Source organism: Rhodofomes roseus (genome assembly GCF_022264815.1).
Source record: "Rhodofomes roseus strain CIRM-BRFM 1785 chromosome Unknown C8Q71scaffold_27, whole genome shotgun sequence".
Lineage (NCBI taxonomy): Eukaryota > Fungi > Basidiomycota > Agaricomycetes > Polyporales > Fomitopsidaceae > Rhodofomes > Rhodofomes roseus.
In genome coordinates, this window is record NW_025952983.1 from 383,296 (window position 1) to 410,943 (window position 27,648).

The 27,648-nt window shown below is 56.6% G+C and overlaps 9 protein-coding genes across 9 annotated transcripts; 5 read left to right on the forward strand and 4 right to left on the reverse strand.

The window, feature by feature from the left end:
- The first annotated feature begins 1,171 nt into the window (after window positions 1-1,171).
- Window positions 1,172-2,575, forward strand: C8Q71DRAFT_311388 (uncharacterized protein). The gene is made up of 4 exons (XM_047917723.1): window positions 1,172-1,360; window positions 1,419-1,901; window positions 1,967-2,099; window positions 2,156-2,575. The coding sequence occupies exons 1-4, from the start codon at window positions 1,176-1,178 to the stop codon at window positions 2,378-2,380; spliced, it is 1,026 nt and encodes a 341-aa protein (XP_047774404.1). The 5' UTR covers window positions 1,172-1,175; the 3' UTR covers window positions 2,381-2,575.
- A 285-nt stretch (window positions 2,576-2,860) lies between these two features.
- On the reverse strand, window positions 2,861-5,373 carry C8Q71DRAFT_311347 (ferric reductase like transmembrane component-domain-containing protein). The gene is made up of 6 exons (XM_047917721.1): window positions 4,448-5,373; window positions 4,326-4,395; window positions 4,085-4,266; window positions 3,609-4,029; window positions 3,382-3,549; window positions 2,861-3,314 (listed from the first exon to the last, which is right to left on the reverse strand). Exons 1-6 carry the CDS (start codon window positions 5,171-5,173, stop codon window positions 2,890-2,892), a joined length of 1,992 nt encoding a protein of 663 aa, XP_047774405.1. The 5' UTR covers window positions 5,174-5,373; the 3' UTR covers window positions 2,861-2,889.
- A 464-nt stretch (window positions 5,374-5,837) lies between these two features.
- On the forward strand, window positions 5,838-7,253 carry C8Q71DRAFT_311374 (uncharacterized protein). The gene is made up of 3 exons (XM_047917722.1): window positions 5,838-5,945; window positions 6,017-6,759; window positions 6,815-7,253. The coding sequence occupies exons 2-3, from the start codon at window positions 6,021-6,023 to the stop codon at window positions 7,234-7,236; spliced, it is 1,161 nt and encodes a 386-aa protein (XP_047774406.1). The 5' UTR covers window positions 5,838-5,945; window positions 6,017-6,020; the 3' UTR covers window positions 7,237-7,253.
- Window positions 7,254-7,356: 103 nt separating this feature from the next.
- C8Q71DRAFT_715683 (uncharacterized protein) lies at window positions 7,357-9,451 on the reverse strand (the record flags this gene model as incomplete). Its single annotated transcript, XM_047921058.1, has 4 exons — window positions 7,357-8,283; window positions 8,342-8,568; window positions 8,625-8,913; window positions 8,969-9,451. 4 exons carry the CDS (start codon window positions 9,449-9,451, stop codon window positions 7,357-7,359), a joined length of 1,926 nt encoding a protein of 641 aa, XP_047774407.1.
- A 497-nt stretch (window positions 9,452-9,948) lies between these two features.
- C8Q71DRAFT_861980 (uncharacterized protein) lies at window positions 9,949-14,289 on the forward strand (the record flags this gene model as incomplete). Its single annotated transcript, XM_047927972.1, has 18 exons — window positions 9,949-10,019; window positions 10,073-10,193; window positions 10,249-10,403; window positions 10,459-10,570; window positions 10,619-10,725; window positions 10,779-10,858; window positions 10,917-11,088; window positions 11,148-11,518; window positions 11,573-11,644; window positions 11,704-11,838; window positions 11,895-12,257; window positions 12,309-12,427; window positions 12,482-12,661; window positions 12,719-12,822; window positions 12,877-13,583; window positions 13,633-13,773; window positions 13,834-14,144; window positions 14,209-14,289. 18 exons carry the CDS (start codon window positions 9,949-9,951, stop codon window positions 14,287-14,289), a joined length of 3,402 nt encoding a protein of 1,133 aa, XP_047774408.1.
- A 178-nt stretch (window positions 14,290-14,467) lies between these two features.
- C8Q71DRAFT_715774 (S-adenosyl-L-methionine-dependent methyltransferase) lies at window positions 14,468-15,972 on the reverse strand (the record flags this gene model as incomplete). The annotated part of the gene is made up of 7 exons (XM_047921065.1): window positions 14,468-14,690; window positions 14,750-14,838; window positions 14,898-15,113; window positions 15,167-15,321; window positions 15,385-15,511; window positions 15,565-15,665; window positions 15,720-15,972. The coding sequence occupies 7 exons, from the start codon at window positions 15,970-15,972 to the stop codon at window positions 14,468-14,470; spliced, it is 1,164 nt and encodes a 387-aa protein (XP_047774409.1).
- Window positions 15,973-16,262: 290 nt separating this feature from the next.
- C8Q71DRAFT_841882 (structural maintenance of chromosome protein 3) lies at window positions 16,263-21,016 on the forward strand. The gene is made up of 17 exons (XM_047926540.1): window positions 16,263-16,400; window positions 16,453-16,542; window positions 16,598-16,702; window positions 16,785-16,981; window positions 17,045-17,419; window positions 17,484-18,188; window positions 18,238-18,377; window positions 18,427-19,210; window positions 19,264-19,462; window positions 19,514-19,761; window positions 19,817-20,113; window positions 20,165-20,239; window positions 20,290-20,374; window positions 20,427-20,476; window positions 20,526-20,568; window positions 20,622-20,785; window positions 20,839-21,016. The coding sequence occupies exons 1-17, from the start codon at window positions 16,361-16,363 to the stop codon at window positions 20,854-20,856; spliced, it is 3,615 nt and encodes a 1,204-aa protein (XP_047774410.1). The 5' UTR covers window positions 16,263-16,360; the 3' UTR covers window positions 20,857-21,016.
- Window positions 21,017-21,174: 158 nt separating this feature from the next.
- C8Q71DRAFT_910895 (eukaryotic membrane protein family-domain-containing protein) lies at window positions 21,175-23,838 on the forward strand. Its single transcript, XM_047929108.1, has 8 exons — window positions 21,175-21,861; window positions 21,919-22,197; window positions 22,261-22,411; window positions 22,465-22,632; window positions 22,683-22,843; window positions 22,899-23,063; window positions 23,117-23,346; window positions 23,409-23,838. Exons 1-8 carry the CDS (start codon window positions 21,334-21,336, stop codon window positions 23,719-23,721), a joined length of 1,995 nt encoding a protein of 664 aa, XP_047774411.1. The 5' UTR covers window positions 21,175-21,333; the 3' UTR covers window positions 23,722-23,838.
- Window positions 23,839-24,073: 235 nt separating this feature from the next.
- C8Q71DRAFT_311670 (uncharacterized protein) lies at window positions 24,074-27,323 on the reverse strand. The gene is made up of 4 exons (XM_047917725.1): window positions 27,228-27,323; window positions 27,150-27,154; window positions 26,808-27,080; window positions 24,074-26,756 (listed from the first exon to the last, which is right to left on the reverse strand). Exons 3-4 carry the CDS (start codon window positions 26,843-26,845, stop codon window positions 24,356-24,358), a joined length of 2,439 nt encoding a protein of 812 aa, XP_047774412.1. The 5' UTR covers window positions 26,846-27,080; window positions 27,150-27,154; window positions 27,228-27,323; the 3' UTR covers window positions 24,074-24,355.
- Window positions 27,324-27,648: the final 325 nt, after the last annotated feature.

Below are 27,648 nucleotides of genomic sequence, written 5' to 3' on the forward strand. Positions count from 1 at the left end.
GGGGGGTTTCACGACATTGTTCGTGACTTCCTCCAGGAATCCAAGGAATTTTCGGAGTGATGATTCGGTATGTAGCATGTTAGCAGCTCCGGCTGTCCTGCCTAATGTGCAATGTCGTCCGCGCGCGGGTAACTCAGCCTTTGAACTGTAGTCCTATTGTGTTACGTGCAAGCCGCGGCAGTCCATCATGGCCCCGGTGTACATCGCCAAGACACAATTCTGATTGGTCGGCCTCGATACCTTTGCCCCAGATGAGCGCCAGTTGCTCTCCCCCTCAAACGGACGCCGCCGGGTTACACGGACTGGTAGTATCCTCGCGTGGCGAGTCTTCCATTTGCCAGGGCCAACGTACGGAGTACTTTCAAGCCCACATGGCCACAGCGGATTGCTTTGCTTGGGAGCCCTGCGTCTTCTATGCCAGTGTGCCAGGGTCCACATATACAGCTGCGCAAGGTATACCGTGGCTTCATGAAGAGCGCACAGACACCAGTCAGAGACTTGGCCTCTACAGTCAAAGAAATGAAATTCGACCAATGTTGCGATGGCGCGTTGTACCCTCTCGCGCCGGGAATGTACTAATCCTCTATTGGTTCTCGTTGTAGTTGCGCCCCCTTCGCGTGCTGATTGGTCTTCAACCAAGCGACCAAACGCTGCGCGCACTGCACAGCGTACCATGGTTCCTCGGACATCGCTCGGGTAGATCGAGGCGACACCTGTCTAGCAGCAAAGATGCTCCCGCCCGCCATCTTATTGGCTAACCTTTGTTGCGATGGTTGGTCGGGCGTGTGGACAACCTGGCACGAGAACGGACTGCGTTCGGGCTCCTAATACTGTCCGAGTCGGTCTCAGAATCAACGCACCTCGATGTGCCTGCAGACAATGCGACATGCCCGAGTAACGAGCATCGCTGGCCGCTAGTTTCGGTAAAGCTGTCCTCGTCAGATGTTCTGTGCTATCACTGGTGCAATGTATGGATTCGATGGTGGAGAGGCCTCGGATTGGTCCCTTCTGAGTAACCAATCTCGAGCTTCGTACTGACACAGCTTCTCATTTGCTGCGAACCCCAAGTCCACAGCGCCAGATGGTACGAACGCTATATAAGCTGGGCCGCTGTGTGCTGGTGAGGTACCTTCTTCACTTCTCTTGATTTTTAATATCTTCTTTCCGAACGCCTCATGTCTTCTACCTCTAATATGTTCCCCGCCCCTATGGGAGGGGTTCCCCTTCACATTGATATTGCCCCAGCTTTATTCTTCGATATTCTATACGGTTTCATTCTCGCTCTCGTAGCCTACCGATTCATCTCCAAGAGCTCGCGCACGCTCGCGATCCTCGGCACCATCATCTTCACATGTGAACGGTACGTTCCCTCCATCCAGTCCATCATCCCCCGACTAACACTCCGTCGTTCCGAGCAGAATCGTCGATTTCTCCGTCCGCTCTGCCGAGGCGTACAATTCGGACCTGCGCACGCCCAAGGCGTACGTCAACTTCCTGCAGGGCGGGTACGCCATTGGCGTGGTCGGGATGACCCAAGATATCGGCACGCTCGTCATGATCTTCCTTGTCAACAGCACGCGCGGCAACGACGCGCTCCCCCTCGCCAAAACTCTGCCAGCAGACTCACAGGTGGTCGAGGACGCTGAGCGCGCTGAGCTGCTGCGGCCCAAGTTCTACGAACACGGTTCCTCCGTGAGCTCGAGCAGGTTTCTCGGGATGCAGGTGTCCCAGGCAGACATGCCAATGGAGGACGAGCCGAGGCGCAGGCACTGGATCAGGATGTTCTGCCTGGCTCAGCTGCCGCTGCGCCTTACGGCCATGGCCCTAGGAGCTGTCTCCAGCGCGTCTTACTACGCGGGCGAGATGAGCCATTACGATGCCATGTTGGTCCAGCACTCACGGTAAGTCTCCATGGTCTATGTCAATAAGCAGAACGGAGCCTTACTCAGACTTGCGACTGGCATAGGTACATCTCAGCGGGCTTGGCTCTGTTCCTACTCCAGAGCAGCAACCTTCTCTTGCTCTGGGGTCTCGTCACGCGCCCCCTGCGAGTAGCCATCGTGCCTGCGCTCTACCTCTCCTTTCTCTGCTGCATCCTCGTAAGTGCCCCCTCTTCCCGCACAAGCAGATCCTCACGTACCCTCCCCCCTGCTAGTCGATCACCCCGATCTACCGGCTCGCCGCGATGGCCAACTGGACGGACTCGCTCCTCGCGATGGGCCCGGGCTCACACAACGGCACCGCGGCGAAGGTGCTCTTTTACTGCCTGCAGATCACCCCGGAGACAATCGCGCTCCTGATGATGCTCGTCGTCAACGTCAAGCAGATGTTCGACATCAACCATGGGCTGGCGGACCTGGCTTTCAAGGATCCCAAGTGAATGCTGGGTGTTGACGGAGTGTAGATGGTTGATGAGGCTATATCATGATGACTGATGTGCGGACAGTATTCTGAGCTCACGATTTGTTTGACGGACCCAGTATTGTATCTAGTTCTATTTGCTTGCGTACTGTATCCATAAGGGTGCTGTAATGTTGCCGGACAATGCATTTGACACGCTCACGTATTTAAGTTGTAGCGATCTTGGTATCAAGGTGCACATCCCTGCCAAAGCCATTAATCGAATGCTCCTTAAACAGCTTGTCTTTGCAATGGCCTCTATCAATGTCATGTCCAGATCGCCTATCACAATCATGTATGCAGATAGATGTCTACGCCGACTGCCCCACAGTAACATACATATAACAATACAAGTTCACCGTATACATCATATCCCAGTAATGTACAATCCAAACCGTGCATCATACAATCTAACCCACAACCCCACATGAAGAGCCGACGTCAAGCCATCCGAGTCGTTACACATCGCATCACCACCCCGCGCAGCCCTCAACACCCGAACACCTCCACCTGACACTCCACACCACCCACGCTCCCCGCGCGCTCCTCCCGCGCGGCAAAAGTCTGCACGATCCTCTCCACGTCCTCGCCGAGCGCACGCGGCCCGCACACGCCGACGACCACGCCGCTCGGGCTGCTGCGCTCCTGCGCGCCGCGCCGCGGCGTCCACGCGTCCGACGCCTTGTGCACCTCGAGGGTGCGGTCGACGACACTCGAGAGCAGGCTCTCGAGCGGTGGGCGCCCCGAGCGGAGGGTCAGGCCCTGCGGGAGGAATCGCGCGGAGGGGGAGGCGGGCTTCGGCTCGGCGGAGCTGGTGGCGCGGGTGTGGAAGACTTGGATGCGGAGGTGGATGCCTGTCTCGCGCGCGTTGTCGAGGAGCCGGGCGAAGTCGGGTAATATGGGATCGAGGGAGGCTGGTGGAGGAAGGGCAGATGAGGTAGTGAGCTTCACGCAGGACGAATGGAGGAAGAGGGCACATACAAGAGTCTTGTACGCTCCAGATAAGGTTGATGAGCCTGACGCGACTTGCGCCGTACGATGCGTCGCGCAACAGCTCTTCGGCAACAGCGAGGGGATACGAGATGCCGCTTCCGCCCGCGACCAGAAGCGCCGCCGAAAAGCTAGCAATGACCGCATGCCCAGGTCCACCTATCACCCGACAACAGAGTCAGCGCTACATATCACACCGAGCACACCTGAACACTCACCGTACGGCCCATCAACGAGCACCTTCACCCTCGGGATTCCACCACCCGCCTCACAGTACTCCGCCCTCCTCGCCATCACCATCAGCCTCTCCCCCCACTTTCCCACGTTCTTACACAGCAGCACGAGGCCCTCGCCCTCGCCCGCGACGCCCTCCGCGCACGACGCGATCGTGAACGGGTGGCTCTCCGCCCAGCCCCACCAACCCATGCCCGTCGTGAGCACCTTCACGCGCACGTGCTGGCCCGCGCGCCAGCCCGCGTTGAGCGTCGGGATGACGAGCCGGACGGTGCTGAGCGCGGGGAGCACGCGGAGCTGCGCGTACGTGAGGCGCGTTTGGGCAAGCCGGAGGAGCCGGTCGAAGAGGTAGAGCGCGAGCGCCGTGACGACGTAGGATGTGGTGCTGCTCTCGTGCAAAATGGTCTGCGGGGGAGTCAGTGATGAGGTGAGGCGAAGATGGGAGGTGAAGAGTACGCACAGCAGGCAGGAGGATAATGGCTGCGAGAACGTGCGAGAAGTAGAAGACCGGATAGAGCAGTTCGCGGAGTATTTGGAGGGACAGGAAGTACAAGATGTCGACGGCGACCAGTGCCACGAACCCCCAGATGATGTTGGGCGTAAGGTTCTGGGACAGCGTGCCTTCAATGCTCCATTTATACACTGAGTGAGGCGATACTAGTCAGTAGGTAGAAGGAGACCGATATTAGATTGGGGCGTACGAAATCCGAGAGAGTGTACGTTGATGGCGATGAATACGAAGCGTCCGACATACCGATGCAAGTAGTTGAGCTACTGATTGATCAGCTTCAATACGAACACTGAGCCAAGAACGGAGACACACCTTCTCGTAACCCTTGCCCAGAAACACTCCCAACAGATTGTTCTTCGTGCCCAGGATGAACGCCACCGGCAACTGGCTGACGCCTACCCACCCCGCGGGTACATATTGCACAAATGGACTCCCCCCCTCCAGCCCAATGAACAATATCAACACTGAATATCCCAGTAGGAGCAGTGCTTTGCCGACCGAATAGCCCGGGCGGAGGGTGGCGCCCAACCATGCGCTGACTCCAGGGAAGATGGACGACCATGCGGGCATATGTGCGGGAGGACGTCGACGCGCACGGTTGGTGGAATGGCTGCCGTCAGAGTCTCGATCGTTCGTACCAGTTGTAGGGCTCGCTGTGGGCTGGTCTCTCGTGAGGTTGGCGCGCCGCCGCGAGGAGAACCGCCGGGCGGCGTAACTCTGCTCGGAGTAATCGTACACTTCGCCTTCCTTCGGCGAGAGAGAACCAGTACGTTGTATGCGCCCTCGTTGTGAGCCAGAGCGGAGGAAGACACCTTCGGACCATGCGGAGAGGCGGAGGAGACGGGTCACGGCCCGGGGGAGAGCGAGGAGGAAGAAGAGGGCGGCGACACATAAGAGCAGGACGTCCGCGAGGAAGTAGAGATTGTTGGGCAGCAAGTCGGCACTACCGCTGCTCGCAGAGGAGGCATCTACGGAGGAGAGGGTCGCCGCCGCAGAGCCTGCTGCAGCGGTCGTAGTCTGTGAGGCCGTGTCAGACATAGTGATAGTGTGAAGAGAAGGAGGTGCAATGACGGTGTATAAGAAGGAAAGACCGAGGGAGTTGGGTGTAGACGAAGGCCGCCACGCGAGTGAAGGGAGGACAACAAGGCCGCGGAGAGGACATGGAGGAGACGGAGCACCCGCACATTCAACGCGACGGACACGCGTTCCAAGATGGCTCGCGGAAGATCTAATCTCACGGACGCACCTTTTGTTCGGCGTGGAAAGTCTAAATTGCATCGGCCAGTGGAAATTTCAAAGGGTCGGACATGAATTGGTAGCGTTCTGCACATATAGCACTGTGTCTGCGCTCACACAACGCTGCGTAACGTTCCTATCAAGGTGAATTTGGGGAGACCGTTGGGGAGACCGAGAGCCATGCAAGGCGGACGAGGCGGTGTAAGATCAAAGGACCAGTTGCGACCGGCTGTACAAGAGCTGAGCCTTTCATTTGGGAGGAAGCAGCACGAGAGCCACGATGCAGCAGGCACATGGTACCGGTGCCGAGGCACGGGCAACGGACGCAATGGTGCGATGGATATCACCTGCATAGTCCAGTGGGCTAATTGGGATAGACGAGCTGACCGGCCGGCAGTGTGAGTTCTAGTGAGTCTGGATCTCCTGCCTGTGAGTGCATAAGTAAGGACGTTTACTCGAATGGAAGACGTTAGGAAGACGTTAGCCGCCGCGCGGTTGAGTAGAATGGCCTGAAGTGGAAGTGTGGCGTCGCGCCGCACGCTCACTGCCTCCGTGCGGTCAACTCAAATCCAAGGTCAGTTCATATGTACTAACCCAATTGCTCATTTTGTGCTCTGCGTTAACATTGATGTCGCTCTTTGACAGATTAATGGCACCCTCCCTCCCTCCAGAGCTCACAGATCACATTATCGACTACCTACACGACGATTCCTGCGCTCTCGCAGCCTGCGCATTGACTTGTCGCCAATGGCTACCAGCAGCGCGCTATCACTCCTTCGGTGCCGTCACTCTCGTCCCTCACAGATGTGAGACATTTGCAGAGCTGATTGCGGTGTCCCCGGAGCTCGCGCTGGCGGTCCGTTCAGTCAAGCTACGCAGCCTCGCGAACGGATCGCGAGTGTGGCATCGCGCTGACTTGTCGTTCCTCACGGCGCTCACCGCTGCTACCGATTTCTTCCTGGACACCATGAGAGTTGGCGACACCGTGCACGAAGCCTTCGTGCAAGGCCTCTCCGCCGTCCGACGCTTAACCGCCCATAACTGCTGGTTCGCAACCCTGTACGACTTCGCGGCGCTTGTATCCTCGTTTCAGTGTCTCGAGTTCCTGTCAATGTCAATTCTAATTGACGACCCTGATGCTCGTGGACCACCGCTCCCGTCCCTGCCAGATAGACTACAAGTGATAGAGCTCGGAGACCTGGAGTGGGACCGCATGCCTGCGGCTGCATTGTTCGAATGGATCAAGGACGTCCCGAATCCCCAGCAATTGGTCGGCATGTCTTGCCATGTTATCTGGGAAGTCTGGCCGACGCAAGCCATCTTGGCCATCTGCGGGTCGCATCTACAGCACTTCGAGCTAGTCATCAAGACTGAAGGGTCTCTTGACAGTAAGCCTCGCATTGATCGCTTACATCTAATGACCTAGACCGTATTTGTCGGCAGGAATATTGGGCAAGGCGGGTTTCTCGCTGTCCGAATGTACGAGCTTGCAAACATTCACGCTCCGTCTATGGCTCGCCGAGATGTGCGTCCCGGAGAATCAGGACCTCCTCTGGATTCCAAGACTGTTCTCTCAGTTGCACGCTCCTCACCTGCACCAAATCACGCTTTCACTGCACGTCGACGACATGATGGACCTGCGCACTCTGGCGTCAGAGAATGCAGTTCGACAACTGACCGAGGCCAATCACGCTGATCTGACAGCGTTGGACTGGGCGAGCATGCACACGACGCTTGCCCGAGAAGACTTATCTTCCCTTCGCAAATTTGTCATTGAAGGCAGAGGACCAACAGACGCCTTAGAGGCATACATTGAACACGAGTACCCCGAGCTGCACCAGCGTGCAGTGATCGTGCTCGCATGAGCATGCGCATACGGTGAATGGCTTCGGGCCAGCACTAGAGCGCGTCATAGCAGACGAATATGTCATAGATAGGTATGCTACATTTCATTGATCATTGACTTCTGCTCAACCCGCATCTATCTACTGCGCCATCAGGGCAGCAATCTCCTCCGGAATGGTCGGTCTCTTGCGCCATTCTGCCTCCCAGCCAGCCGGTGCTCCCTCCTGGTCACCCACGCTGGGGATGCCAAACACACCCGTCACAAGCCAGATATCCTTCTCGCCCGCCGCATGCTCACCCATCAGCGTCGGGAGCACCGCTCTCGGGACCATCAAGTTCGTGTTCGCATCCGTCCGCAGCGCCTTGCCCGTCCTCCCTCCCTGGCTCAGCTCCGCAATGCCCGACGCGCCCGCCTTCGACGCCGCCCTCGTCTCCCCGCCTCCCTCTAGCGTCCCGAACGCCTCGCCCGTCGCCGGTGCGAGCGCCCTATCATTCCTGTCCTGGCCGTAAATCGCGAAGCCGCCCTCAGCCGAGAGCAACGCGCGCTTCGTGCGGATACGGTGGACGCGCAGGTGCCAGAGTGGGGCGTCCTGCGCCGGGGGGACGAGCCACGTCTCGACTGCGACGTCCGGCCAGGGGTACCACATGGAGCGGAGCCATTCGCGCCCGCCCGCGCCCTCGAAGCGCGCGTCCTTCGTCGCACGGCGCGTCTTCCACACCTCGCCCGCGTCGTCGCTCAGCGCGAGCGCGCTGTCCGCGGCGTGCTCCTCGAGCGTGAGGCTGCCCGAGGGCACGCTGTAGCCGAACGCGGACGAGTACGCGAACTTGCCGTACTTGGCGGCGGACTGCTTCACGGGGTACGAGCACTGCTGCCCGGACGAGAGGATGAAGGTGTGCCCGCCGAAGTGCGTGCCGATGTGCAGCGGCTTGTAGAGCGACTTGGTGGTGTTGAGGAGTGACGCGGGGTAGGGCTCCTCGGGGGATGCCCAGAAGGGGTGCGAGGTCGGGAGGGAGAGCGCGATGAAGGACTTGCAGCACCAGTACGGACTGCCCGGTGAGTTGTAGTTCTATGCACGAAGAATTCAAACTTTACAGCCAAAGTGTCAAACCATTTGCCCGACTCACCTCGGTCATGTTTAGGTTTGGATAACAGTAGCCAATGGTAAGCGTGCCATCTGAATTGTAGGCACCGGGCTGCCTAGCCCAGTACCGGATGTTGCGCAGCTGCAGACCCTTCACAACGCCCCATGTGAGTGGTGCAGGCAATTCAACATCTGCAAAAGCTAGGGCGCTCCAGAACGAGGACATAGCAAAGCGGTAGGTTAAGCTTCGTCCGAAAGGTACTCCACGTCCTGTGACCCATAGCGCTCATCAGCTGGAGGTGCCGTGCGCACACTGAGCTACGCACCCTCAGGGTCGAAGTAGTACACGAAGTCCAGTGCAAATTTGCGCGCCCTGTTGCGGAACTCTTCACAGCGCACCGGATCTTCTGCCTGCGCGAGCTTGGAGTATACAAGTTGAGCATACTGGATGGCGAAGGACGACGAATAGTAGTCAAGCTGGACTACTCCCTCCGGACCATCGCGGGACCATCCGTCTCCGATGTAGAAAGTATCGAGATGATCCATGTCTGCTTTCATCCGCTTTCCGTCATACTGGGGCGAGCCGACCTTCGACAACCCGAGGTTGGCGAATACCTATCCGTCCATGGTGAGCCGACATGCGTATGGAGGTGCAAACGTTGGGACATACCCTGAACCAAAGCCAGTTGGTATTAGGCATCTCCTTATCATTCATCCCAGCGAGCCATGCCTCGAAGTTCCGCTTCCCCTCGTCGGGCAATGGGTCCCATAATTGCTCCTTAGCCACGGCGAGCGAGAAGCCAATAGCAGAACATTCAACCATCCGCTGATCTTTGTCCCTCATATTTCCCCAGAACTCTTCATGGTCGGGGTTCGTCCCGTTAGCGAAGCCCCTCACCCATCGCTCGGTACCCGCATAGGTTCCGCCGCCGGCGAGGTACGACGCGAGGCCCCAGATGGGTCGCGAGAAGCCCTCGAGCTGGGCAGCGGCCTCATCGTAGTGCGTACCAGTGAATCCGAGGTGTATGCGAGCACCTCCAGGCGATGTATGGGCAGCAAGCGGATCAAGGACACCAACGAGATATTTGGCGAGGTCATCCTTGGTCTCGAGCGGGTTGGAGGCGAAAAGGGTGGTGTGTGCGAAGTACGACATGGCTGGGGCGACGAGAACCTAGGAAGGCTGCCATTTTACAGCCTGCGGGCTCGCTACTTATGTTTCTGCAAGAGTCAGGAGCACTTGAGGACCGGACCGCTCTACCTGGCTTGAGCCCATCATCGCGTCCTTCGCGGTCCGGTGATTCTCCGTGCCTAATAAACGACATGCGATTTCTCTAATGATACGCATACAAGATTCACTCAGCGGACATGAGAAGACCGCTTGAATGCGCTTGTACGTCGCAGTGGGACAGAAACATGGTTTGTGCAGCGATGGAAGAGGTCGGCGGCCAAGAGGATCTGCGGACGATTGCACATTAGCGCCCACTGGCGGTTCAGAATAGACGCCGGAGCCATTTTGAGCGCTTACCTGTCACGATCGCGTTACGGAACGCGTTCTGCATGCACACGCGGTGACACGCGCTCTGATCCTGACCATCCCCTGCAACCAACCCCGGACGCGTACCTCTGTCTAACCAATACGACTCATTTGGGATGGCGACTTCACTCGTGAACTCTGCACACCCACCTGGACCTACTTACCTCGCATTCGCTCGTGATGGCTCGTGAGCAAGCCCAGTTCTGTACACGCGTAGTCGTCTTGCTCACTTTGCGTCAGACGTGTCTACACCGGAGGAAGCGACACAATCGTGCGGATATGGAACACCAACGAAGGAACCACACAGGAACCAGATTCTGCAGGGGAGGCAAAGGAAGGAGTCACCTGTCTCGCTGCTGGGGTTCGTGGCTCGCGGGTGTCTGTGTCCTTGTCGTGTCTGACAACAACGGGATTAGCACGACTGTTGGTTCTCCGGAAGCAATGATTCGGAGGTCAGGAGATATGCACATGCTTCGCCCCAGCAAGATGGGCTGGTCACCAATGCTGCTGGAGTCGCTATCCGGAGTTTGGCGGTAGACCCGCAGGGAAGTCGAATAGCAGTGACGTCTGAGTGAGTGAGCCGCGCATCTTTCACAATCCCCTGTCTCATGAGTGCGGCTTGACAGTGAAACCACAGTCAAAGTGATTGAATTGGCAGACATAACGAACGTCGTGCTATTGAAAGGCCACACGAAAGCCGTCCGTAGGGCTACATGGCATCCATCAGGCTCTCTCTTGGTATGCCAATATGATTTTATCAGACGCACTACAACTTACATTGTAAAGGCAACATGCGGCGCTGACGGCAGAATAGTGATCTGGGATATCTCAGAAGGCGAAGGAAAGGAAGCCAAGACTATCGAGGGCGTAATTCCCGCCGTGGCTAATACCGAGTACGCGACCTTACTTGCTTCGTGCAAGAAGATTCACACTCATGTGCCATCAGGTCTGACGAATTCGCATATGACTGCTCTGTAGTATGGCACCCTTCTGGCCAACATTTCTTTGTCGCGACGCGCACACATGGTATGTGAGCTGGAACTCTTCTATCGCTGCCTATACACTGAATTGAATCCGTTACCAGAGATCATCAGCATCTCTCGCAACGATTGGTCAAAGTCCTCTACCTTCTCCAATGAGGATGTTTCAGGGACAATCACTGCCCTCGCCCTCTCCCCGAACGGGGTATACATCGCTTCTGCGACCAAGTCGGGCGTGTTCATCTGGTCTACCCAAACACGTCGGCTGCTTTACCGGTGCGTGCACAATGTACTTGATGCACCAACACTCCTGAGTGATCTTGCACATGTATTAGTTTCCAGGATATATCTTCACCGCCCATCCAATTAGCGTTCTCACCCTCGCAGAACCTCCTTGCATGGACCGACCTAGAGGGCGCCTATACGCGTTGGCAAGACCCCATCCCAGCCACCGCTCCCCATCCCATAAAGCCCTCTACTGCGTCAAGCTCTGCCGGCGTACAGAAGAAGCGCGCGAGGACTCCCACACTATTTGACACCGAGGCAGACAAGGAATTTGCGAGGAAGGATGCGGGTGGGGACGTGGACTTGGATGAGGATCTCGGTGCGGATTTGGACAACGATGATTGGATCCTAGATGACCTGGGTGGCGGAATGGACGACGACGCAGAGGACAAGAGGACGAAGGAAGGTATAAAAGAGATGGGTAGGTTTGACGCATTGAGTGCACGACGTCGGCTAACTTACATCTTTCATGCAGTCAGTGTAACCAAGGCACAGCCCGCGTTTCAGCCTAGCTCGACACCCCTGGAGAATAAGAAACGATACCTAGGTGAGGAATGCGACGTTCTGGTCCTGCAAATTGGATGATTGAACGATTCCCCCATGTAGCATATAACATGATTGGAGTCATTGAGGTGACGGACCAAGATACGCACCACATAGTCAACGTTGAGTTCCACGACAAATCTGCGCGGAAGAGCTACCACTTCACGGATCACTTCAAGTATGACATAGCCTCCCTCGGTACGTCCCTAGGCCATATTTCATCAACTTTCCCCCTCAGACTCACCGTTCCACAGGTGAACGTGGCGCAGCCTACGCCTGTCAACCCGAGAACGAGCACTCCGCGCATGTCACTTACAAACCCTACGGTACTTGGGCCACGCAGGGTGAGTGGACATACGAGCTCCCGAAGGGCACTCGCGTTCTGGGCGTCGCGGCCGGAGGCCCCCCACCGACGAAGTCACTGCGGGAGAAATCCGACGCCGATATGCAGGGCAACGGCAATGTGGTCATCGCTACGAGCACGGGCGAGCTCATTTTCCTGACCGGGACGGGCATCGAGCGGTGTATTTTGAGCTTGCAGGGTGACTTCGTGACGATGGTCGCCTCACCAGAATGGGTGTTCATAGTGACTCGCGACGGTGCAACGACAATGGACGGTAAGCACCTATACCCCATGATGATACGACAATGATTCAATTGTTTTTCAGGTTCGCAGAATCTGACGGGCAGACTCATTCAATTCGACGATTTCTGTGTGTTGCAGAAGGATGCCTTGCCCGTACCAAAGCGTCACACGGTGAAGTGGATCGGAGTCACTGAGGAAGGGGTGAGTCTTTGTGACAACAACGGCTCATCGAACGAGCGCTGAAATCTCCTCCAGGCCCCAGCCATATATGACTCTGCTGGCATTCTCAACGTCATGCCAAGATTCCGGCTACCCTTCGCCGCAACCTGGACGCGAGCACTTGATACCAACGTCTTGGATCGACGTGAGGGCAAACAGGAGTCATACTGGCCAGTCGGTGTCGCCGGCGAGACGTTAATGTGCTTAATATTGAAGGTGAGCTACAAAGCCCAAGGGAAATCTCTGTACATTGGGATACTTACACAGATACAGGGGAGACAAGAGCATCCCACGTTCCCTAGACCTCTCATCCAAGAGCTTCCTCTGAAGCTTCCCTTCCACCGTCAAGATCCCAAGGAAGCACCTCTTGAAGAGCAGTAAGTATTGACCTCACTGGAAGTTCGATCCTGTAATGATGAGGGGTTGTGTAGCCTCGCACGTGAAGGAATGTTACTCGACATCCTCCGCGACAGCCTTGGAGATCAGCTTACTACGGACGACATCTCCCGGCGCGAGCTGGCGCTCGACAAGGAGCTCATCCAGCTCATCCAGAACGCGTGCAAGAACGACCGGCTGGCGCGTGCTCTCGACCTCACCAAGCTCTTGCATCACACCGCGTCTTTCGACATGGCCATCAAGGTTGCAGGGTTCTACCACCTCATCGGTCTGCAGGAGAAGATAGAAGCACTGAAGGACGATAGGGAAGAGACGGATCGCCTGGCGGACGCACGCGAGAAACGCCGACAGCGCGCAAGAGATCTAACTGTTATCCCCGCGCCACGGACGGTTTTTGCGGCGGTACCGCGCCAAAAGGCATTCCAAGATTTCAAACCACCTCCCGCGAAACACCGTCCGGGGCTGGAACGCGCGACACCCGTTGTGGACACGAACAGGAATGCTCCTCGCGCCCAACCGCAAGCGATGAGCAGTCAGTTCTCGGAAGACACTGCTGCTTATGGCACGTCCTTCGACGACTCTGTGAATGACTACTCCTTCTCATCTCCGGACGGCAAAAGGAAGCGGGCAGAGGAAATGCAGCCTGTGCGGGACTATCCTTCACCGGGGATGGACAACGCCTCCAAGCGTCGTGCAGTCGATGAGCCGGTACCACTGGTAAAGGCAGGTGCATCAGCTGGGCGTAAGTCTTCACTCTGTGCCAGGACTAGAGCGGTACTCATCGTCAACAGGAGCGAATCCTTTCGCAAGGAAAACTGGCACAGACAACAACCGCAATCCATTTGCACGAAGCACCGACGTCAACAAGGCACTGCAGAAGAGCGAGAGCTTCTTCTCGAAAGTGGACGCCGCGGAGACGGATAAGGGAAAACGTCAGTCATTTCACTCAGTGAAACTGGGCACCTCAAGCCTGACCCCATTCTCCAATGCAGGCCCCCCTGCTGGAAAAGCGAAGGCTAACACCAAGGAGAAAGAGAAGAAGTCGGCAGGACGCCAGACGACGCTCTTTGGCTTGCCCGCGAATCCGCAAGCAGAGAAGAAGTCAGTCGGGAAGAAAAAGAAGGCCTCCGAGAGCCAGGTCGACTCTCAGCAGACCGAACCAACTGACGACAGCGAGACACAGACAATGGACGTGACCATGATAGAGTCACAGTCAGTTGATGACGAAGACTCGCAGCCGCTAGCGGACGAGCCAGCCATGGACGCCCTTCAGACGGAGATAAACCAGGACGCAGACACAGAGGTGAGTCGTTGGCCATTGCGGCAACAGGCAGTTTATTGACGGTATAACCCCTATCGCTTGATAGAATGCTGGAAGTCCGGAACCTATCGAATGGCCACCGTCTCCCACGCACGAGAACAATACCGTTGAAGTGGTTGTAGGTTGAGCTGTCAGCAGTTGCTTGGCGTGTAGATGACCTTGACTGTATCCTACTGTATCGCCCCACTGTATGTATAATGCACATGGTCCAGAACACCCTAGTTGATCATTAACTTTAGAAATGGGACGACACAATGATCAAAAGAATCGGTTGGATTGCTGAGGTTGGTGGATACCCTCGTTAATCATGAGGTCCTACAGGCAAGACAGTGAGCATCAGTGGGAGCATATGACATACATGCACAGACCTCCGGTGCGAATGGCCATTGATCAAACGCGCGAACAAGCAATGCCCAATCTGCGACTGTCAGTCCACGCGGCGCTTTGTTGACTTCAACCCGCTGATCGAATGGCAGGGTCGGATCGGTAAGCGCCTTGAGGAGAATCGATGCACCAGGAGCTAGCGAGCTGGGCACACAACATCATCGTAAGCACAAACTCCAGCACAGTCGTGAGTTGTGACAGACTTGATACAGCGCGTTAAGGGCGTTGACTTTAAGACAAACAGCCGACGCAAGCAATAATCCCACTTATCCAAGGTTCCTTTGGTAATGAACTGTGACGGGAGTGAGTCGCGAATGGAAGAGGCTGGTGCAGTGCAAGGATAACGCTAACCTGGTCTTCATGTGGAATTATGTTCATGGCTACAAAGGGGTGACCAATCCGCTTGGTTATAGGTTTCTTACCTCCCCCCCCCCTTGATGCGACAGGGTGGAAATTCGCTTCGTATGGTTGAAGCTCCTCTTTCAATGAAACATGACATTTCGCTACGGCCTCGGCGATGACAGAAAGTTTGCATCGCACCGAGTTGCCGGGCGGCGCCGCCATGCGCTGACAAACAAAGTGAATCAGTCGTCGGGATGCTTTGGAATCTCAGTACGTACCGTCCTGACCCAGTCGCTCATGAGGAAGCTCATAGGTACTCTACCATACCGATATAGCCATGTCCTGTCCGGTATACAGCGGAAGAGTTGGGCAATCAACTGTTCGCCTTTGATGCTGCGCTGAAGGTGGCTGATGAAGTGCAGGTTTGGATGAACTAGTGCAGCAAACTATTCGTCAGCATTCTGCCCGGCAATGCACCTCGCGACATAGAACTCACTACCGTTCTCCCAGGGTACAGGTTGAATGTCAGACAGTAGGCCCGTATCCTCTAGGTAGGTATACGTGTCCCATAGGAACCCGGAGTATGGGACTACATGTACGCGTGTGTCTACCAGCTCTAGAGCCTTACAATTGTCAATGAAAAAAACCGCAGAATGGCGGGAGCGATTCGACACACCTTGAGATGGGGTAGGTATTCCGCATTGTCTTCCAATATGATCAACTTGCGTAATTTCGAGCGAGGTAGCTCTAGCAGCGCTCTTGACAATGCCCCCGGTCCTAGAAATATGACACGATGCAGCTTCCCGTACTATTGCTTGCTCGAAGACATACCTGGGAAGGCCTCTATGACTACCTTGTCTTCGCCACCTGCTGGGCTTTTGTCACCAAGGAAAGACTCTACAACCAATCGAGCGGTGTCGACTCGTTTGATGCAAGCTCGCTCCTTAATATTGTTGGCTGTGTCGAATATCCGACGCCATTCTTCATGAGGAGGAAGCGATGGCAAGTGTGATGCCGACTCAGAGTATGATCGACGACATGCTCGGGTGAGCGCAAAGGGCAGATTTCTCCAAGCACGAGTCATCTGCATATTTTGAGGTGTTTCGGAGCGACTAGGACACGGCCGCTGAAGATGGTGGGCAAGACAGAGCTCGGGGTTTGCGGCCAGACAGTAACGACTCTGAACTCAGACTGCGGCAAAGGGCGACGTGTCACAACGCCGTGTGACGAGCGCGACATGTCACGCGTCCGGGTCACAGTCGCGCGTCGCGTGGCCATACTACTAGTATCTTACTTCGAACCAGCTGCCGCGCTTGCTCAAGCAACGTTCTCCCGCTCAAGTCTTCGCCACGCCACGTCTGGTGAGACCGATACGGCAGAAGAGCACTGGGCGACCTCCAGCACGCACAACATCGTCGCGGCCATAACACAGCCGATCGCAGACAGGTTGGCACCGGCCGACTGTTCAAGCCATGTATATCAAGACACTAACAATCCAAGGCTTCAAATCATGTCAGTCCTGCACAGCACAACTTTTGCAGTCTATGCTCATGCTTGTCGCTAGACCGCGACCAGACCCAAATCGAACCCTTTTCTCCTAGACACAATGTAGTCGTAGGCAGGAATGGGTCGGGAAAGAGTAACTTCTTCGCTGGTGCGTCGTGTTGGTTTCATCCTCGCCTCTGCTCCTGACTGAAATTGCTTTCCAGCCATTCGGTTCGTATTATCAGACGCCTATACCTCAATGTCGCGGGAGGAACGGCAGTCCCTTCTGCATGAAGGAGTATCTGTGGCCACGACCTTGTCAGCATATGGTGCGTACAGACGCCGTTCCATGTTACAGTCAACGCTCATTGTACGACGTGGCGTGGCAACGCCCCTTTTGCTGTACCACAGTCGAAATCATCTTCGATAATTCTGACAACCGCTTCCCTACTGGCCGAGATGAAGTGATTCTTCGACGAACAATTGGGTTGAAGAAGGACGAGTATAGTCTGGACAAGAAGAGTGCCAGTAAGGCCGACGTGATGAACCTGCTCGAGAGTGCCGGTTTCAGCAAGAGTAATCCGTACTACATCGTGCCCCAAGGACGGGTGAGTGCTCCAATCTACCACTGCTGGTTCGACCTTCCAACCGAGTCCACCGTTCGCATGCAGATCACCGCCCTCACAAATGCAAAAGATCACGAACGCTTAGCCCTCCTCAAAGAGGTCGCAGGTACGAAGGTATACGAACAGCGACGAACAGAATCGCTTCGAATCATGGCGGAGACCGACGCAAAGCGGACTAAGATCAACGAGTTACTGGCATACATCGACTCGCGACTCGCTGAGTTAGACGAGGAGAAGGAAGAACTTAAAGAGTATCAAGAGAAAGACAAGGAACGGCGCTGTCTCGAATATGCACTCTATCAACGCGAACTGGAAGAGGTCACAGAGGCATTAGAGGAAATCGAGGAAGAACGTAAGGGCGAAGTGCACAGTGCCAACGTGCGAAGGGAGCAGTTCACCGAGCGCGAGAAAAGGGCACAGGTGCGCATATCCCAGTGCCCTCTCATTGTCAGGACAATGGGGCTGATATATACTGTGCTGTAAGGGCTTGGAGCAGCGAATCTCGCAGATCAGGACCAGTATCACGACACTAGGGCTGACCCGCACCGGCGCACAGTCCGAGCTTACTGACCTCGTGCGAGCACGTACGGAGCTGGAATGCACCATCGCTGACCTTCGCCTCGCGGCTGAGCGCGCCGGAGGCAAACGTGAAGAGCTCCAAGGAGAGCTCAACAACGTCAAATCTGAGATCAAGGAGCGGGAAGATTCACTAGCTGCTCTCCTACCGGACTGGGAAAGGCAACGTACGCTCGAGACAGACGAGAAAAGGAGGCTGGACGAGGCGCGTGCGCGGCTCGACGCGCTCTTTGCCAAACGTGGGCGGTTGGACCGGTTCAGAACAAGGGCCGAGCGCGACCAGTTTTTGAAGGGCGAGATCGCGTCTATCGACGCGTATCGCACCTCCCAGAGTGCAGCGCTGGATGGCCTGCGGAGGGCCCTGCAGGAGACGCGGAACTCCCTGCAGGAGATTGGGACGAGGAATGAAGACGACGTGGACAGGATCGAGTCGGAGAGGCAGAGGTCCAAGGACCTCGCGGAACAAGTATTAGGTCTCAAGGAGCAGCACGCTGAACTGACCGAGCGACGGAAGAACCTCTGGAGAGAGGAGACGAAGCTGGATAGCTTAGTAACGCATGCTGCTGACGAACTGAGGACTGCTGAGAGGAACTTAGCGAGCATGATGGACAAGGTTGGTCTGAGCTTTGTTCAATTCCGTTGCTTGACTCACGATGTCCTAGGACACCGGAATTGGTCTGCGTTCCGTCGACAGGATTATCGAAAGGTACAACATGGACGGTGTCTACGGTCCTCTTTACCGCCTCTTCGATATCCCAGACGAGAAGTACAACATTGCTGTTGAGTTGACCGCTGGCAACAGGTGATTGCATTCACTCAGTTCTGTTGCGTCTAATTGAATGTTTGCCTAGCCTATTCCATGTCGTCACGGACACAGATGAGACTGCCAAGAGAGTGCTCGACATCATGAACAGAGAGAAGACCGGAAGATTGACGTTCATGCCGCTGAGCCGTCTGAAGTCTAATGTTCCCGCCTACCCCGACGCCCAAGACGCAATACCCCTCATAGAGAAGCTGCGCTTTAATGACGCTTACCTCAAAGCCTTCCAGCAAGTCTTCGGCAAGACCTGCGTCTGCCGCGACCTCACCATCGCTGCCGCATACGTGAAGAGCCATGGCATCAACACCATCACGCTCGACGGTGACAAGGTCGACCGCAAAGGTGCGCTCACCGGTGGGTACCACGACGTGCGTCGCTCGCGCATTGAGGCCATCAAGGCTGTGACCAGCTGGAAGACGAAGCATTCCACGGACGACAAGCGGTTGCAGGAGGTCAAGCGCACGATCGTCACGACCGAGCAGGAGATCACGAGGATTACGGGCAAGATCCAGGTGCTCAGCAACCAGCAGATGCAGGCGCGGCACACACGCGACACCGTGGTGGACGAGATGACCGCGCTCAGCAGGGAGAAGGAGCGCCAGACGGAGCGCGTTGCCAAGCTGGAGGGTGATATTGTCGATCTCGAGACGGAGATTGGCAGTCTTGATGCAAGATTGCAGAGTCTCCGCGCTGAACTAGAGAGCCCGCTTGCCCGCGGCATGACCGATGAGGAAGAACAATTGATCGAGGACTTGGGCAAGGAGGTCGAGCAGCGCCAGAAGCAGCTTTTGGAGATTGCAAAGAAGAAGAACGAGGTGCGGCTAACGCGTCTCTTGCTACCTCATCCGACTCACCGTGTCTTCTGCAGCTGGGCAGCCGCAAGAACGGCATCGAGATAGAGCTGAATGAAAGCTTGCGTCGCCGGAGAGATGGATTGCAGCGTAAGATTGACGCCTTGGGCGAGGTCGAGGCTGGCGATGCTTCCTCTGAGGAAGCTTTGGAGGCTCGCACCCGAGAGCTGCGCGAACTTAATCGTGACATTGAGGACGCAACTAAGAGGTCCAATGGTACCTACGTCCTACCCTCTGCCTCATTGCCTCGCTAATGAACCTGGACAGACGCGGAAAAGGAGATCGAGAAGCTCACGACCGAACTACAGGAGAAGCGCTCTGCTCTGGAAGCCTTGCAAAACCAGCAGTCAGACGATAATCGGGGCATCTCGAAGCAGCAAAAGAGCACTGAGCGGTACCTTGCGAAGAAGCAGATGTTGCTGAACCGAAAGGACGAGTGCGGTCGCAACGTTCGAGATCTCGGTGTCTTGCCCGAGGAAGCCTTTGTCAAGTACACGAGCGAGAAGCTCGATCGAGTACGCCACTTTTCGCTATTTCTTTGGAGTCGAAGATCTGACGTATGCTCTGCAGCTCGTGAAAAAGCTGCACGCAGTGAACGAAGGCCTGAAGAAATTCGCCCACGTCAACAAGAAAGCGTTCGAGCAGTACAACAATTTCACGAAGCAACGTGACCAGCTGCTGAACCGACATGAGGACCTAGTCAAGTCAGCCGGATCGATCGAGGGATTGGTAGAGTCTCTCGACCAGCGCAAGGACGAGGCCATCGAGCGTACGTTCAAGCAAGTGGCGAGCAACTTCGAAACGGTCTTCGAGAAGCTGGTACCCGCTGGCAAGGGGAGGCTCATCATTCAGCGTCGGATAGACCAGGTATGCAACACATCTTCATCTCGGCGATGCTCAATCTGATACATGGTACAGGATGAGGAAGACGTCGAGGAAGCTGACGAGACGCAGCAAAGCTCCATCGACAACTACACGGGTGTCTCTATTAGGGTAAGCAGCATCGGTCGCATTCGCACATGATCACTGACGCGCCCCGGAAGGTCTCGTTCAATTCAAAAGTGGATGAGGGTCTGAGGATCCAGCAGTTGTCTGGCGGACAGAAGTCATTGGTGGCACTGGCAACTGGTATGACTCTTCCCGTCCACTGTGTAGGGTAGATACTGACGAGATGCAACAGTCTTCGCCATCCAAAAATGCGACCCTGCTCCGTTCTACCTATTTGATGAGGTACGAGCACACTAAGTCTCGCACGAATTGTGCTTAATCCTCTCCATAGATCGACGCTAATCTGGATGCTCAATACCGGACTGCTGTCGCTGGTACGTATCGCACGCTGAATCCGTTGGTTCTGGGAAGCTCACGCAATCTCCAGCCATGATTCATGACCTCTCGTCCACTGCGCAATTCATCACGACAACGTTCAGGCCAGAGATGCTTGTCACCGCCGACAAGTTCTACGGCGTGCTGTTCAACAACCAGAAAGTCAGCTCGATCCGCAACATTACTCGGGAAGAGGCTATGGAGTTCGTCGATCAGGTTCGTGTGCTCTCCATGTCGAAGCTTAGTCATTCTGACGGTAGTCTGTGCAGGAGGCGCAAGCACAGTGATACCGTTCTCGTTGTGTTGTATGTATGATATGCTTTCGGCGTTGCTGTCGAATGTACCGTTATGTTCTGTTTTTGCACTGTAGCTGTAGTCACGAGATTTTTCCCGTCCTATCATTATGTGTCGCTGTACCTTCAGTAAATCATTGTATTTGTCGAGCGACAGTGATATCCGTCTCCGCGACAGCCTACCCAGAGGCAAGTAAGCCCAGCCACGGATGGACCCAGGAGCCGAAAATGAATCGGGATCAATACACTCTGTATCTGAGATTGAGCAGGTCGCGTCGCGCCGCCACCGTCACGATTGCAGTAGCGCCCTCACTCGGTGCTTCAACCAGCCACCACGCTTGAGGCGATCTTGTCTTCTCCTCGCTTAGCCGCCACTAGCCCAGGTCGCGCGGACATATCGCGTTGTCCTGTATCTGCCAACTCTATTCTTTCTTGCAGGCAGCGCCGGCGAGGCCGACCTAACACTCGACAATGCCACCGACTTCCCAGTCTCCGAGACGGAAACGAATCCGCAAATACTTCTCTGCCTCGGCTGCAACGGGCGCAAGATATGCAACGAAGCTGAACGCACACTCAGCCACATCGTCTGCGACGCGTTCGCGTCGGAGAGGGTCCTCAACATCCAGCCGTGGCTTCCCTTTCTCGCCCGAGCGGAACAGCGACGACTCAGGCGTCGAGGATGATCACTCGTATCCTGTCTCAGACAATGACCGCTCATTCCGTCAAGCCAGCTCTGAGATTGACAGAGGGAGGACGCCATTGGCGTATGCTTCTCTACCTCCTACGCCTATTACCTCGTCCCCGCCGCTGCAGGCATCCCCGCCCTCCTTCTCTCCGTCCATGCCGTCCTTCTCTTCCGCTGAACTCTACCACGACCCGCCATTCTCAATATGGGATTATCTGCGGGAGGAATTGCTTGCCATAGACTTCGACTCGCATCAGGAGCTGAAATGGGAACGGGTGAGCAACTTTTTGAACATGCCACTTGCCTTGGAGAAGGTAGGCGATGCAACCTACACATGTTCTTGACCCCGGTATAAATGCTACGACCCGCAGATGTTCTTCTTTGGGTTTATCGTTTGCTTCGACTCTTTCCTGTATACCTTCACCATCCTGCCGATCCGGTTCGCTCTGGCCGTGTGGCGCCTGTTATTGAACACGATCACTCGGTCAGAGAAGCCCTTGCCTCCGTCGCAGAAAGCAGACATCCTACGGACACTACTCTTACTCGTCTCTGTTGTCATCCTCGCACCTTTGACCGACGCCAGCAAGATATACCACTCCATCCGCGGACAGGATACCATCAAACTGTATGTCATCTTCAATGCACTTGAAGTACGCTATTCCTCGGGCTCACTGATCCCTTTGAGTGTGCGCTGTGCTAACAACTGACTGTAGATTGCAGACAGGCTATGTGCATCGATAGGACAAGATATCCTAGACTGTCTGTTTTCGCGTTCAACGCTGGAAGTCATATCACATCACAAGAAACCGACATCGTACATATTCCGACCTGTCGTGTTCTTTGCGCTCGCCCTCGTATACAATGGTTCGTCTATTGCGGACACCCGTTTCTGCTTGTCTTTTGAACTCCGCACTTAGTCGCGCACACCCTGGTCATGATCTACCAGATGATCTCGCTGAACGTCGCGGTCAACTCCTATGACCATGCACTGCTCACCCTCCTGGTGTCCAATCAGTTCGTTGAGATCAAGGGCAGCGTGTTCAAGAAATTCGAGAAGGATAATCTTTTCCAGATCACATGTGCTGGTGTGTACGTCGACTTAATCTGTCGCGCGTTATTCACCTGGTTACTACAGACATCGTCGAGCGCTTCACGCTCGCGCTGATGCTGCTTGTCGTGGCATTCCGGAACCTTATCGAGCTCAGCGGGTCGTCGTTCGATCTCAGCGAGGGTATTACGCTGCCGAAGAGCTTTGGCTGGTTCAGGGGCAATAACGTTCTCTGGACGATCTCATACGTGCGTATCGACATATCATACAAGTTCAAGGGGCCTAAGTTCACCTCTTCTACAGCCTGTGTTATCAGTGATGGCCTCCGAGATGATCGTCGACTGGCTCAAGCACGCGTTCATCACGAAGTTCAACCACATACGCCCGTCAGTCTACGAGCGCTATACGGACGTGCTTTGCCGGGACCTGGCCAGTGGGAGCGCTGTAGGCCGGAGGGGAGCGCGCAAGGTACGGAGTGTCTGCTTGAACCCACCCTGTACTCTAGCTGACTATCGAACCAGCACACCTACGTCGACCAATCGCCTCTCGTCGCACGTCGCTTAGGCTTTGCGTCGGTGCCACTGGCGGTCCTCGCAATCCTCATCGGTTCGCAGTCGATCAACCTCCTGATCTCTATGCACGCGGACAGCGACGTCCCTTGGATCTGGAACCGCTCTTACGAGGACATCTCGACCGACGAGTGGATCAATGCTGCGAAATGGACTGCCCTAGCTGTCCTGCTCTGGTTCTGGTACGTGCGCCTATTTATCCTGTCCAAGGCCTCGAGCTGAGCGATCGCGTGCATGTTCACAGCTTCGTCGTTATCAAGATCATCATGGGCGTGCACCTCCTGAGCTATGCCACCCGCCGGCGCGCGGGCATGGAGGCGCGCGAGGCAGCGGACGTCGTGAACGACTTCGGGCGCGACCCGATCGGCGAAGGCAAGGAAGAGCAGACGTACAACAAGGAACTCAAGACAATTCTGGACGATGTCCGCGACGACGCGACACCTGTGCCCGACATCGGGGAGCGTAACCCTGGGGGGAACCCAGGCAAGAGCGGCAAAAAGAAACGGCTGCCATTGGAGGAGATTACGCGGTTTACGATGGTGAAGCGAATATGGTAGACGGGTGGGTGGCTGCAGGAAGTGGCAGCGGGTTGTAGTATATTTACGATCTCATGATCCTGTTTATCCATCCAGTCTTGACGTCTTCATGATATATAAGCTCTGCGGACACCCAGGATTTGTGGGATGACTTGTGTACTTTCCCGGCTATAACGACTATGATAATGGTACATTTCACGACACGAGACCAGACTTTCTACCCTAAACATGAGCACAGAAATCTACACGGCTAGGATACAGTCTAGCGCTACTGATACAATGCAAGGCGGAAACGGAGACGACAAAGGAGCGACAGATATCACGGATAACGATACAGACTGTACAATGCAAGGAGCGGAGGGCTGACGGGTACGAGCGATACATATATGTAGAGCAAATAACGGAGAGCAGGGGGGCATAGCGAGCGAAAGCGGCCGCAGTGCGACGCGACACATCGAAACGAAATAACATGGGCGATTAAGGAGAGTGGTATGCTCGCGTGCGATCGGGCGAGCGCAAATGCGAAGGTGATGTACAGACGCCGAAGATGCGAGGCGATTGAACTGGGAGGACAATGGAGAAAAGACGTATTGTTACAAGGGTCTAGAGCACTTGGGACTTGAGAGAAGTTGATGGAACGCGATCCGGGATGCATTTAGGGACGCGAGTATCCGCTGTAGAGGCCGCCGTAGTCGGACCGCTTGCTCTTGAGCGTCGATGTGTTCGCCGGGGGAGACCTGGTGCTGCCGTACACCGCGGAGGGGTCCGCCCTCGTGCGATCGATCGCAGTCGATGGGGCGTAGATCCTCCTGGACGGCTGCGTGGCATGGGCGGGCGGTACGTACACCCTCTGCACTTGCTCGCTGCTAGCGCTGGCCGGTGGGCCATATATGCGCTTGACATGCTGGGCAGGCTCCGCTGCTGGCCTCTCCTCCCGCCTCTCCTCCCGCCGCTCATGTCGACCTCTCGACCGCTCGCGGTGCTCGTGCTTCTTGGGGTGGGACGACGAGCTTCTGGGCAGCGGCAGAGGCTGGGTAACGATCTCTGCCATAAAGCCACTGGCAGCGACGACAGACGCACGGGGCTTCGACACCTCCACCGAATGGTGGACGCCCGGCAGCTGCCTCAGCTTGGTCGTCGGCGACAGGTGCAACGACGACAACGGCGTGTCGAGCGTCGCGCTCATCCCGACGCGCACGGACCTGGGGAGGCTCGGGACGGGAGGGACGACATAGTTCTTTGTCGTAGGCGAGGGCGGGCCGAAGTTGGTCGGCGTATAGAGCGACGGAGTCTCCGGGAGCTCCTTCTCGAGTGGCACGCCATATGGGTCCGTCGGGTAGATGACGATGCGATCGACCGACTTCTCCCTTCGTTGCGCGATGGACGAGCTCGAGGGCTGGCGGGTCGGCTTCTTCGGCGATGCAACATCCTTTGTGGACGTCCCAGGGCTACTTCGCGAGCTTGGGAGCGGTGCCGCGCCCTGACGGGGCGGAGTGGCAGCAGGTTTCTGCGCTGGTCGCTTGAGGAGCGAGAACATCTCTGAAGGGTACGACTTGGACGACGACCCGGTCGAGCTGCCGGTGCTGATCTGCCGCTGCATGCGCGGGGGCGACAGCGACATCGGCTGTGGCTGGCGGAGTGGCGAGCCCAGCGAGCTCAGGGAGCCCATCGAGCTGCCGCCACTGAGCTGCCTCTGGCGACTCGCCGGCGTCGATGACCCCATGTAGACGTCCATGTGGGGGTACATGGGGGGCGTGGCCTGGACAGCAGGCGCCGGAGAAGCGGAGGGGACGTCCCTCGACTTCGACCTCGAGGTGACGGCCACCTTGTCCTGGCGCGGGATCTTCTCAGTGACCCACTCCTCGCGGTAGAGGTGCGAGTTCGACAGGGGTGGACCAGGGTTCTCGCGTCGGCGCGTGCTGTGCGCAGACTGGTCCCGTTTGCGATGGTCGCGATGATCAGCGACGCGGTCAGACTCGGCTGAGCGACGGGGCGGGAGGACGGCGGGGGACGACATGGTGATGTCCGTGCTCGATGCCTTCTTGTGGATCTTGAGAGGCACCGTGGGCTTGTTGGTGTCGTGCGACGGTCGGCGCCGGTGCTGAGGCTCGCTGGCGGCGTTCCATGCAGCGACCATGGCGTCGCGGCGCTCCATCTCCGCTTCACGCTGCTGCTCCTTCAGGAATCGGTCCACGGCCAACTCCGAAGATGTGCGGTGCAGGCCATAGTCGATAGGCTTCGGGGTCTCCGAAGGGCGACTGGGCGTTCGAGACGACGAAGATTTGCGGGGAGGCTGGGAAACAGTGTGTGGCGGCTTACTGTACGAGTCCTCACGAAGGTTCGTGTTCGTGAGAGGCGGGGAGATGAGCGCACCGCCCTTCGTCTTCACCGAGCCCTTCTCCTTCTCCTGCTTCCTTGCCATCCTCGCCAATTCGCCCGCCTTCTCCCTGACCTTCTCGTCGCCGCTCGGGTAGTCCCTCTCGCCACCCGTCGGCAGCCGCCTCTCGCGCCACCCGTCCTCCGCCCTCAAGCGCGCCGCGGTTTGCTCCTCCGCCGCCTTGCGCTGCCGCGCCAGCTCCGCCTCGGTCATCATCGGCGTGGGCTTGCGGTCGAGGAACGGCACGTAACTCAGCACGGGGAGATGCGACTCGCTCGCGCTACGGCGTACGTGCGCTTTGGGACCCGCGCGCACGCCCTTGATCTTGTTGGGGTCAGGGAGTGGCCCGTATCCCGCGTGGCGACGCGCCTCTTGCAACTGCACCATCTCCTCCCGCGTCGGGAGTCGTTGGCGGGATTGCTCGGTCGCGGGTTCGGGGTGGATGATGGTGGGGCGAGTGGGCGGAGTGTGCTTGGACGTGGAGGCGGATGCCTTCGGGGAGAGCGGGTTGGAGGTTGAGCGGGAGAGGGAGGCGCCCCTCTTGGTTGGGTTCGAGGTCGAACGGTTGAGGATGGCGCCTTGCCGCTGGTTGAGGTGCTTCCAGTCGGCGACGAGCTGGTTTTCTCGTTCGATCTCGGCTTTCTTGTTGCGCTCCCGCTCCCGGTCGCCCGAGAGCGGTCTGAAAACCGGTAAGTAGGTGAACGGTGCCACACTTGGGAACGGGACGCACTTCATCAACGAGTTCGATAGCTTTCGAACGCGTTGCATTCTGTCTCAGACAGAGATAAAGTGTGTCGGTGTTGATGTTGAGGTGTGGGTGTAGTGATGATGAGGGTCGAAAAGGGCAGCGGGAAAGAAGGGTGAGTAAGGTCGTCAAGACGTTCTCGGTTGAAGTTGGGGGTTTAAATCATGTGTTGAGTATGGCCCAAGCGTTTCGATAAGTGGCTTATGTAGACGCAGCGCGGCTTATCAAAGCGGGTAAGTGGCTGTGGCGTCGAAAAGTCTTTGTTCGTTGAGTGCCCGTGGTAACATTTGAACCGCGTGAAACGGGGTGAAGGACCTATGCACTAACCAATTCTATGCATTACGGCCGAGGTAAGCAAATCGATGAAGCGTGCGCCCATGGTGCGCATCAAAAAATTGTACGCACGATTACAAGAGGTAACAAGGGCAAGGCCGTCTGTGGAGGGCCGAGACCTTTAGCGAAGTGCCGGAGGGTTCAGATGACCTGCCTTATAGGGATGAAAGACAATGGGCGCTCGGACCGTGTACGAGGGAGAACAAAGTGCAGTGGCGTCTGAAGGGCAGACTGTGGCCTTTTTGGGCGCTGCCACTGGGTGGCCTCACAGGAGCCACGCAGGCGATGCGTTGGGATGTGCACAGGATGCCATGCCTGGCAGGCGAGGAGGAGGGGAGGAGCAGGATCGACGCAAACCACGACACCTGCCGGAAATGGGGCGCCGGCCTGTTCCGGCCGATCGCAGGCCACGGGAGAATGCTTCTGGCGGGCGTAGGGCCCAACACAGCGGACGACCCTGCGACGACCCTCTCCCTCGGTGCACTCGACTCGG